This window comes from Leucopleurus acutus (assembly GCF_964270905.1).
Source record: "Leucopleurus acutus genome assembly, chromosome: 9".
Classification (NCBI taxonomy): domain Eukaryota; kingdom Metazoa; phylum Chordata; class Mammalia; order Artiodactyla; family Delphinidae; genus Leucopleurus; species Leucopleurus acutus.
In genome coordinates this window covers 13371713-13383880 of record NC_139144.1, presented here as the reverse complement: position 1 = coordinate 13383880, position 12168 = coordinate 13371713, and the positions used below count along the sequence as shown (strand labels likewise).

General features: G+C 37.5%; 1 protein-coding gene across 3 annotated transcripts in view; it reads left to right on the top strand.

The window, feature by feature from the left end:
* HECW1 (HECT, C2 and WW domain containing E3 ubiquitin protein ligase 1) overlaps positions 1–12168 on the top strand; it is a gene marked incomplete at both ends in the record, with an annotated part of 472369 nt that overhangs the window by 387410 nt on the left and 72791 nt on the right. For all 3 annotated transcript variants that reach the window (XM_082846645.1, XM_082846644.1, XM_082846646.1), the window contains one exon: positions 5857–5991. In XM_082846645.1, coding sequence (XP_082702771.1) covers positions 5857–5991 — 135 coding nt within the window. The remainder of the gene's footprint in view (positions 1–5856; positions 5992–12168) is intronic.

Genomic DNA, 12168 nt, shown 5'->3' with positions numbered 1-12168 from the left:
TGGTTTCAGGTCTTACATTTAGGTCTTTAATCCGTTTTGAGTTGATTTCTGTATATGGTTTAGTGAATGTTCTAATTTCATTTTTTTACATGTAGTTGTCCAGTTTTCCCAGCACCTCTTATTGAAGAGACTGTTTTTCTTCCATTGTATATTCTTGCCTTCTTTGTCATAAATTAATTGATCATAAGTGCATGGGCTTATTTCTGCATGCTCTATTCTGTTCCATTGATCTGTGTGTCTGTTTTCATGCCAGTACCATGCTGTTTTGATTACTGTAGCTTTGTAGTATTGTCTGAAGTCAGGGAGCATGAAAACTTTGTTCTTTTTTCCTCAAGATTGCTTTTGCAATTTTGGGTCTTTTGTGGTTCCATATAAATTTTAGGATTATTTATTCTAGTTCTGTGGTAAATGTCATAGGTATTTTGAAAGAGGTTGCATTAAATCTGTAGATTGCTTTGAGTAGTATGGAAATTTTAACAATTCTTCCTATCTGTGAACACAGGATATCTTTCCATTCCTTTGTATCATCTTCAGTTTCCTTCATCAGTGTTTTATAGTTTTCAGAGTATAGGTCTTTCACTTCCTTGGTTAAGTTTATTCCTAGGTATTTTATTCCAAAAAATTGAAGAGGCAGGAACACTCACAAAATCATTCTCAGAGGCCACTGTTACCCTGATACCAAAACCAGACAAAGACACTATGAAAAAAAGAAAATTACAGGGCAATATCTCTGATGAATGTCGATTAAAAACGCTCAACAAAATACTAACCAATCAAATTCAATAATACCTTAAAAGGATCATATCCCATAATCAAGTGGGATTTATTCCAGGAATGCAAGGATGGTTGAACATCCACAAATCAATGGGATACACTACATTAACAAAAGGAAGGATAAAAATCACATGATCATCTCAATAGATGCAGAAAATGCATTTGTCAAAATTCAGCATCCATTTATGATAAAGAACTCTCAACAAAGTTGGTATAGAGGGAACATATCCCAACATAATAAAGGCCATTTATGGCAAACATCCACATCATACTGTCACCCACAGCCAACATCATACTCAATGGTAAAAAACTGAAAAACCAGGAACAACACAAGGATGCCCACTCTTGCCACCTTTATTTAACATAGCGTTGTAAATTCTAGCCACAGCAATTAGACAAGGAAAAGAAATAAAAAATATCAAAAATTGGAAGGAAAAAAAGTAAAAGAGTCACTATTTACAGATGGCATAATAGTGTATATAGAAAACCCTAAAATCTACCAAAAGACTATTAGAACTAATAGAGTTCAGTAAATTTGAAGAATACAAGATTAATATATAGAAATATGTTGCTTTTCTCTACACTAATAGTGAACTATCAGAAAGAGAAAGAAGAAAATAATCCCATTTAAAATCATACCAAAAAGAATAAAATACCAAGGAATAAATACAATAAAAAAAAGAGCTTACAACATCTTTTCAAGATCTATGGACCATTTTTCTAAGTGATAACATTCTATAACACAAAGAAAACAAAAAAGCAGAAAATACTCAAGTTGCATTCCATGGCTGCAAGCAATAAAGCCAAATTTTAAATAACAAATTTAAAAACCACCGTCAGAAACAAAAACTGGGCTAGTTGGAAATTCAAAACAATATTCTATGTGACTATTGGGTTTTAAATAAAATTAAGACTTAGAAATCTTTAAGAAGTTATTGAAAATGCAAGAGAGTAGTACTTAATAAAGCATGAGATAAGAAAGCATGTACTCAAAGGGCTAGCAGCACTGGTTTTTTATTATCAAAGAAGAAAAATAAATATAAAATATAAGCTTCCAAATCAATGATTTAGAGAAGATAAAAAAGCAACAGTAATTAAAGCAGAAATGTATTTTAATGTTTATTTGAAAAAAATAAAAGGCAGAAGTGTATGAATTAGAAAACAATGTAAGAAGTAAATGTAAGAGTTGTTGTAGAAGAGAGATAAATAGTAAATAAAATCAACAAAATGAGATGTGGCAGGTGCAGGGAAATTTTTAAAAGGAAAAAAGAAAATACATTTCTTTCTTTATTTAACAAATAGTTAAATAAATGTTTGATATCACAGAAAATCTAGAAGAAATGAATAATTTACATATTATATATATATTCATATACATTTGACTTGGTAAATATAAAAAATTGAATAGACTTATAGAATAATTTGGAGAATGTATCAGTGAATGCATTTCCCACTCCCAGATATCTTCATGCTCTACTCCAGAACATGGGAAAAAATGGAAACTGCATAGTTTATTTCATGAAGCCATTATAACTTTGCTTATGAAACTAGGCGGAAAGCAAAAACTGTTGCCACAAATTTAGTACATCCATACCATAGAAAAGTAATCAGCAATGAAAAAAAGAATGAACTGCTGATACATGTAACAACTTGGATGAATCTCACAGAAATTATATTAAGTGAAAAAAGTCAGTCTCAAAAGGTTACATACTGTATGATTCCATTTTTATAGCATTCTTGAGGTGACAGAAATTCAGAAATGGAGAACAGTTATTGGCTAGGGGTCAAGGATGGAATGGGGTAGAGGAATAAGGAAGGGAGGTAAGTGTAATTGGAAAGGGCCCCATGAAGGGTCCTTATGGTGATTGAACTGTTCAGTATCTTGACTGTGGTGGTGGATACATGAACATGATTAAATTGTATAAAACTAAACGTACACAGATGAGTACAAGTAAAACTAGGGAAATCTGAATTTTTAAAAAAACTATACACAAAATTCACTTGAGTTCCAAAAAGCTCATATTTAAAACTGAAGTGTTTGAAATCAAAGTTCTCATGTCATGCATTCATGAATCGTGCTCACAAATTGTTGAGTTATGTATTATACCTAATACAGTGCCACAGCATGAGTGGTTTAGAGATAAGTAAAACACTGTCCTAGCAGATACAAGTTTATACTCTATTTGGTGAAGACTGTAATTAGCATAACAAAAAATAAATAAATGCTTTTGAAACAAAAATTAAAAACAAATTAAAAAAATTAAAATGAAGTTGAATTTGACAGTATATTAAAAGAATGACTCACCACAATTGAATAGGTTTTCTCCCAAAGATATAAGGGTCATTTACTACTAGTAAATCTATTATCTCTAGTATTTTAACCAATAGTTTATAGGAGGAATTTCAGTTGATCATTTTAAGAAATACTAGAAAAGTACTTGATAAAAATGAAATACACATTTATGTTTTAAAAATAAAACATAGTCTTAGAAAAGTAGGAAAGTAAGTGTGTTTTCATGACAAAATAAAGGCTCCCTTAACATAATGAACCATGTCCTGTTTTACAATTGGACCCTAGTAAGTTTTCCTATCAAAATACAGAACAAGAAGATTGCAGCGGCTGTATCTTATTTAACATTGTTTTGGAAGTTCTTGCATGTATTACAAAAAAAAGGAGGTAAAAGGTAAAAGAGCCCTTGTAAAAAAGGAGACAAAATTATCATTATTTGCCAGCTAAAACTATTTTGGAAATTAATAAAATTAATATCAGTTCATCTGGAAAAGTGAAATAAACAGGCAAGAATACCTAAGAAAATTTTGGAAAAGATAAATAATAAGAAGAAACTTGCCCTACAGACATTAATAATTGGAACAGTGAAACTCCCCACAGACCATTGGAACAGATAAAATATTCCTGAAACACACCATGGTATTTATAAGAATTTATATTTAACGAAATGATAGGGAATGGGTGATTTAGAAAAATAAGCCCTTGGAGAAAAAAATCCAATTACAACTTCACATCATACCAAAATAAGTTTCCAGAAACAATTAACCCACCAAAAATAAAGCTAGAAAAATATAATTAAGCATTTAACTGACCTCTAGCTAGAGAGAAATAATTGAGAGATTTGTATACATAAGAACCTAAAAAATTCTGTGTATTAGAAAACAAAGCCAACGAAAATCAAAAGCAGTGTGAAGGCACATGAGTAAGCACGTTTAAATTAAAGAAAATCTTAACATCCTAACAACAAAAAAGGGAAAAGGCAAAGTAGACAACACTCCAATGAAGAAATTGACAAATAAACTTAGGAGAAAATGTTTGGCTTTCCTTATAATTCATCATTATTTACCATTCAACATTTCTAAGAGTTCTTTCCAATACTCAGCACTGGCAAAGTCCGTGAAAAGGGTTCATGGACTTTTGGTAAGATGACAAATATGTACGGCTCTTGTGAAGGTAGTTTGTTAATATGGATCAATAAACATAAATGTTATCCTAACTTTTAACCCAGTAATTAACTCAACTTTTAGGAATTTATACTAAAAGATTACCACATATACATATATATAAGGAACCCATTTAACTTTAATTTATAAACTTTGACATATAGTTGAATAATGTCTCCTTTTACTATACACTAATTTAGCTTATACTTGCGTGTTTAAAATCTCATGTAAACATGTTGATAAATGTTGGGTTTTTTCCCACTCACATTTCATTCTTATTCAGATTCTTGTATTTTTTTTATATCACTGGCATCATTTTTTGAGCATCTAACACGGTGTTTCAGGGGACATCGTTTCAGTCCCCTCTGTTGTTGGACATACAGCTCTTTTTTGGCTCTATGTGGGAAGCTGTTCTGGGAAATTTTATTACCAGGCACAGATACTAATTCACATGATTAGTATCTGTGAGTATTTTTGATCTCCCTAATGAAACCCACTTCCTGTATGACATTTTATAAAGCTTTTTAAAAGATTGGTTTACAATGAGTCTTGTTTACAGTACTTTAAATCATAAGCTCATATTCCCCAAGAATAATTTCTAAATCTGTATAATATTTCTTGGCCTACTTCTGTCAGGTGACACCTGAACATGTCTAAAACAAGCACTGGTTGAGGTCATTTAAGGCAAAGATATCGTTACCAAATATTACACTTTGCTCAGAAGAGAGTATTTGAAAGATTATTTTCTAGTACAGAAGGTTTTGTAAAAGAAAAAAAAATAAGTATTAATTTTCTCTTTTGTGAAAGGTAACTAATTTTAGTTTTAAAGAATGACTTTTGTCATATATTGGAACTTATACACTAATCAGACATGCCACAAAGATTTATACACAAGAGTGTTTATTGAAGCATTATTATAAAACAGTAAAAAGTCAAGTGTCCAATGATAGAGGGTACTGAAATTAATTATTATGCATTCATCAAACTGAACACCATATAATCAATAAAATTCTGTGTTAAAAGAATACTTAATAACATAGGAAAAGGCTCATAAAATAATAGGTGAAAAAATCTTACAACAGAATTGTAGGTGCTGATGTGGGAAGGTATGTATATATTTGTATATTTGCATAGGAAGAGAAAAAAATGGAAAACATTCACCAAAATATTTCAGTGATTACCTTTAGATTGTAATATTTGGGATGGTTTTAGCTACCTTCTTCCCACGTTTTTATCCTTTTCAAGTTTTTTTCTCCATGAGACTATGCTAATCCTATAATCAAGAAAAAGGGCATTTATTTAAAAAATAAACAAAATGCTCTACAAATGATTAATTACTAGAATGACTTTTATCCACGAAAGGCTCTATTTCTCTTATTTTCCATGATAGGTAAGGTGTTATGCTCACTGTTCCGTGACTCCACCGTGTAAAGTGATTATCAGCGACTGGCGTTGCTTCTTTGAACTGCTGAGTAAGCAGCAGCAGAGGCACGTCTTCCATCTAGTTTTGAGTAGATGAAAAGGAGGGACACACGTAAACATGATGACTGAGCCCTGGAGTGCTCCCAGGTATCACTGGCTTCATTTGGCTGGTTCTCATGCATGTGCTCTTTCCTGGTCTGTCCATAGTCTTTCTTCGTGGACCACAACAGTCGAGCTACCACTTTCATTGACCCCCGAATCCCTCTTCAGAATGGGCGTCTTCCCAACCATCTGACACATCGACAGCACCTCCAGAGACTCCGAAGTTACAGCGCTGGAGAGGTAAACCCCTCTCCCCCTGCCCCACCGTTCACAGGACCATAGACTCTACCTCTGCTGGTGGAGCCAGGATCTAGGGTTGTCTGTTCCTCCAGGAGCTGAGCCATATCCGTATGCTCTTTAGCAGAGTGGATGAGGACTCGGGGCACCCACTTTGTGCCCTAGACCCATCTTCAGATTGCCTTCCTTCTGCCTCCCCTTTTGTCCTACACAATCACGCTACTGAAAAATTGATCTAGTTTAAAGGAGACTGAAAATGCATCCCTACACTTATGACTGGAGAGGTGCTTCCTCAGGCGCACTGGTCACATGTAAATTCTTAAAAGACCGTGGAAGTGCTAGGCAGCACATGACTGCATTTAAACTTCTACCTCTCCATGGATCCTGGAAAAGACTTCAGTAATGCATTCGTGGACTGAAAACTGGGGGAATCAACTGGGCCACATGAATACTCTGTTCCCACCCTACCATCTGCTCTTCCCTGATTTATATTTTCTTTCACTCGACATGATTATCTTCTGCTGGGCCGTGAAAGGCTGCCCCCTTTCTTTTCTTTTCTTTTTTTTTTAACTTTTTATTTTATATGGAGTATAGTTGATTAACAATGTTGTGTTAGTTGCAGGTGTATAGCAAAGTGATTCAGTTATACATATACATGTATCTATTCTTTTTCAAATTCTTTTCCTATAGCACAGGGAACACTGCTCAATATTACGTAACAACCTAAAAGGCTGCCCCCTTTCTTAAACATCAGGTTCCTTGCCTTTCTGAATTCCTGTTTCTATATCCCATACCCTTTCCTGGTCTCCTTTCTCAAACCAAAACTCAAAACATAGCTCTCTTCTATCGCTAATCAGCTCTTGATATTAAAATGAGCAAATCCCTTTATGTCCTCACTGACATTTCCCGAGTAGCTACACCTTCTTTTCATACAAACCACCAGGATCTCAGGAGGTGTGGGCTCTGAAAACCATTTCCCATGAAGCAGCTTGTAGAGTTAGATTACCATGAGGTTAAAAAATGAAGAAAGTGGTATAGGAAGCAAAGAAATATATCTATACGGTCCCACAGAGAGTCATTCCAGGGAGAGCCACAGTGGACGTCTCTGGAGAAACAGAAAATAACCATCTACCTGACAGCCTCCAGAGAATAAACATGGGTCTCAAGGGAAGAGCTTGTTGTTTTAATGAAAGCTTAGTGCACAAAAAGAAAATCTTTACTGGTTTTTCGGGGGACTCATCTGTATACACTGAGAAACGTAACCATTTCCAACCAAGGGTACTCATGGTTTAAGGCCAGTGTGATAAATTGAATTTTTCTTTCATGGAGTCATCTTAAATATCATTGTTCTAGGATGCCTCTGAAAGCATGTTAACTCTTTCTGCGTAGACGTAAAATATGAATGTGACCATGCAGAGAGGGAGTATTATACCTCCCCAAGGGTTTTGTGGGTTTCAGGATGCTTCAGATACCAGGCACTCAGCGGCAGACACGTTCACAGGCTACAGAAAGCCAGGCCTCCACTTCTCCGCTCAACACTTGTAGTCCCCCTCCCTTTTATAACACGTCAGAAATTTCAAGATGTATTGTCTTGATACGATAACGGGTAAATTCAAAATTCTGCATCAACTTGAAATATGCCATTTTAATGTATTTAAAATGTCCAAGCTCTTTAATATTATTAAGGTAATTTCAGTGTTAACATAGAGTAACTGCATAAGATAAAAGAAGCTCAGTACCGCAGACAGATTCACCACGGTTCATTTTTTTTTAAAGTCAATCACTCAGTGAAAACCCTAAACATATAGATCTGTTACACATATACGAAATTAACCCGAAAATGTAAATATTAGAGCCTTCCTGTTGAAAGAACAAGATTAAGATCGTGAGCATTACTTGCATTCCCTGTTCCAAAACGTTTATTTGATGTGATTGACTAGCCCAAACACAGTCACGTTGAATATCAATATTAATAACAAAATGCCGTCTGAATCAAGCCAAGAAAGTCTAACACATAATGACAAAAGGGTGTCAGTGTGCCTCAGCCATCTGGTTGCCTCCTAATTCATTCAGTCTCCAACTGACTGTCCGTCAGGTTTTTAAACCCCTCTCATCTCTCTGCCCAACCTCTCTCTGCTGGCAGCTTTTCACTGACACAAGGGAAAACCAAGAAAGCAACCAAGAGAGAAGCTGGGAGGCAGAGGATATCTGACCCAGAGGCAGCGCACCAGAGAAAACAGAGACCCAGCCTCTGTGAAAACAAATACCTGGTTCCTCTTACTGTGAGAACGCACAGCCTAGGGACTGAGGAGTCAGGAGGACCTGGGTGTAAAAATAGAGAGAGGGGTGTGGCAGAAATGCTAATTGTGTTTGCTGTGCCCCAAACATTGATTAAGTGCATGGCCTGCCATGAGCACTGTGAAGTGCAAAGATGTTATGAGATACGATCCCTGTCCTGGAGAAATTTGTATTCTATTTTTGAAGCCGGGCCAAAAACACACACAGAGTTAGGTAACAGGAGAAATTAGAATACGACTGAGTGCCAAGAGAGACGTTAGGACAGATGCCACAGTTCAAAAGAGGCCAAGGAAAAGTATCTTTTAAAAGAAGGTACTTGACCTAGACCTAGAAAAATCGGTAAAACCTAGCTAAGTACAAAGACAGAGGAAGGACAGCCCCACAGAGAGCACAGCACAAGCGTCAGTGCCGAGGTGGGATTGAGAAAGGTCTGCAGAAAGACGAGGAATAAATAGTTCACTGTGACCAGAATAGTAAGTTTCCACTTGGTTTTTGTCTTGAATTTTGGAAAGCTTTGAATGCCACGTAGAAGAGCTGGGACTTTTTTATTAGTCCATTGAATGAATTTGAGAAGAATAATATGATGATTTATATGTAAACATGGGCTTTTAGAGATCAGTTCACCCATTGCTTCTCCAAAGGAGAAGACTATTGACAGTTTGGGATGACAGTTCTGGGATGCGTGGACGCATCCCTTGCATTGCAGGATCTTTTCTCCTGGTCCCATCCATTAAATTTCAGGAATGTCCCCGCCTCACCAGTTACTATGACAACAAAAACAAAACAAAATAGCCCTGAGCATCTCCAAACACTCCTAGATGGTAATTCCACTCCAGTTAAGAATCGTATTTCACAGTCAAGTACACTGAAATATCAAGAGCTCAAGTCACCCAGGGAGTTCAGGACCAAAGTCCAGATTTCCCAACTCCCAGTCCAGTGTGAACTCATATTTTTAAAGAAGACAGTGACAGCCAAGAAGAGGCAGAATTGTGGCACAGAGAGATTTGAGAGAGAAAGGCCATGAGAGGCCACTGCCCCAGACCAGGTAGGAGGTGATGAGGCCCTAAGCTGGGGTGACGAAGAGACAGCAAAACCTCAGGGGAGTCGAGGGCTGTGGAGGAGGGGTACCTGGGACTTGGGTTAGCAGATGGGAGTCCCAGCTGTGGCTTCTCCGCAGAGGTGCTGTGTGCCATCGCGCCTTCCTTCCCTTTCCGGGGCCTCAGTTTCCCCGTCTGCATCTGGAGACAAGGGGACTGGATGGCCACTAAAGCCCCTTCCAGCTCTGTGGTTCTTAGAGTCTGCGAGGCTTGACCCACAGTCCCCAAAACAGCTCACAGGTAAGATGAGCAGGAAAGCCAGGTGGGGAGGCTGGTAGGTGTGCCTTTAGGTACGTTGATGATGAGTATGGAAACAGCAGGAGAGCCGATTAGAAATGACAGCTAAGCAGACGGAAATATGAGACTGAGGAATATCAGTGAACTGTTTCCATAATCTGCGATGTTTCTGTGTCACCTCTCATGGGCAATGGGGAACTCACTATAGATGTTTCTTAGACCTCAACTTTAGGAACCAGTTTTTTCTCCTGTTCACCTTTGTGAGCCATTTTTTGAGTGTTGCCCAGGGGTTGATCTTTTTTATCCATTGCATTTAAGGATGGAATTAAAATCAGTGTCTAGGGACTTCCCTGGAGGTCCAGTGGTTGGGACTCCGCGCTTCCACTGCAGGGGGCGTGGGCTCGATCCCTGGTCGGGGAACTAGGACCCCGACATGCCGTGCGGCGAGGCAAAAAACAAAATCAATTTCTGTATTCAAGATCCTAAATGGTAAAAATTCCCCTCAAAACCCCAACAATAGGTTATTAATAGAGACACTGCTCAACATCTTTTGAATTAGCCTTTACCTCGCCTGAAAATTGTTCAGGCCATTTCCTGAAAGCAGTTGTCAGGAATATTTGATTTTATGCATAAAAAGATCATTATTTGACACTTTAACACGCATTTTTTTTTTTTTTTTTTTTTTTTTTTTTTTGCGGTACACGGGCCTCTCACTGCTTGGCCTCTCCCGTTGCGGAGCACAGGCTCCGGACGCGCAGGCTCAGCGGCCATGGCTCACGGGCCCAGCCGCTCCGCGGCATGTGGGATCTTCCCGGACCGGGGCACAAACCCGTGTCCCCTGCATCGGCAGGCGAACTCTCAACCACTGCGCCACCAGGGAAGCCCTAACATGCATTTTAATGCAGTGGCACATCTGTGTGCAATATATTTAAGTACCAACAAAACAGGCTTGGTTTCTTCCATAGTGTCCAAATGGAATTGGACATAGATAAATGGAAGGGGCACATAGGGCCATAAATATTGGATCCCATCTCTCTATCAGTAAGGAAATCACGGAAGGTCAACTTTTGTCTTGTTTATACTGCAGTTTGCAGTATAAATTAACATTAATAAGGAAGGATAACAGAACACATAATGTTAATTTCTTTCACCACCTTATCTTGGTCAGGTTAGAAAGTCATTAGTGATAGAAAATTTCTGGGAGGGTACACATAAAAATGCTTAACAGTAATTGCCTCAAGGAAAGGGCAGGAGTCTGGCAGGAAAGAAAATTGACTTTTCACTCTCAAAGCAGAAGTCACCGTGAGTCATTCTTTGCAGTGAGCTGTTCTTACGACAAAAGTGATTGCATCAGCTCTGATGACAGAGGCCATCATGCAGGAAGCTGCCCTTTGGGGAGGGTAGCTTTTGCACTGTGTTTTAAAATCGGTAGTTTTCCTCTTGATTCCATGTAACCTGTACTGGATTACAGTTTGTTTGGAAGTTTGTAAAATTCAGACACCTGTGACAATACGCTTTTGAATTATAAACAGTGTATAATGAGTGTAGAAAATACAAGCACAGATGGAAAAGAAGTTAAAAGGCAGGTACAGTCCCCCATCTGGAGACAATTCCTGGTGAACATAGAAGTAAACAGTTGAATCATACTGTCTATGGTTCTGTATCTTCCTTTACCATTATAGTACGTTGTAGATAGTTTCTATGCCATTAAAATTCTGCTATACTTTATCATATGGATCTGCCAGAATTTGACTCAAGCCTTTCTCTGGACATCATGTTTATCACCCACTTTTCGCTATTATAAATATGTTGAAAAACTCAAACATAGATCTCTCTTTGCTTTCCAAACTTTGTTAATTCTCCATTTTTAGAGTACAGAAGGAATCGAGAGATGAACGTAAATTCATCCCTTGGGCTTTTCCCCTGAACTCGCTCTTTTTTATTATCAGGTCTCCAGTGTTTTCAAGAGAGCATTAGCTGATTATTAACCCAAATTCAGTCTAAAACCTACAATTTGCAATCACAGATTTTTTTAAAACCACCAATTTACATTTCCAAGTTGCAACACAGAAGAGAAGCTTGTTTACCAGTCACTGAAAACTATTTTCTGAGCATATCTATTTTGTGTTGTCTGGAGAGCTAAATGTTTGAAGTTTGCACATTTACAATTATGATTAAAGCTATCTCAACATCAAAAGGGAAAGAAATCTTAAAAGTAGTCACATGGGGCTCTCTTCTCTCTGTCTCTCTCTCGCCCTCTCACCCACACACACAGCCCTGCCTGCAAACCTCAGTGAGACAAAAAGTGTCAAATTCTAGGGAATTCAGTGAGTCATATCATCTTGGTTTTAAATGGGAACGCCATTCTTCTAGGTATTTTCAGTAGTTAGGAAAGCAAGTGTTAGCATCATGTTCGCAGTGAGATCCAAATCAGTCACTCAGTTGATGTCAGACATCCCTCAGGATGGAGCATTGAGTACCACTTCTGGGCCACAAAGATCCTAGTACATACCAAGTTCTACCCAATCTTAGAATGTTAGAGCCTTCC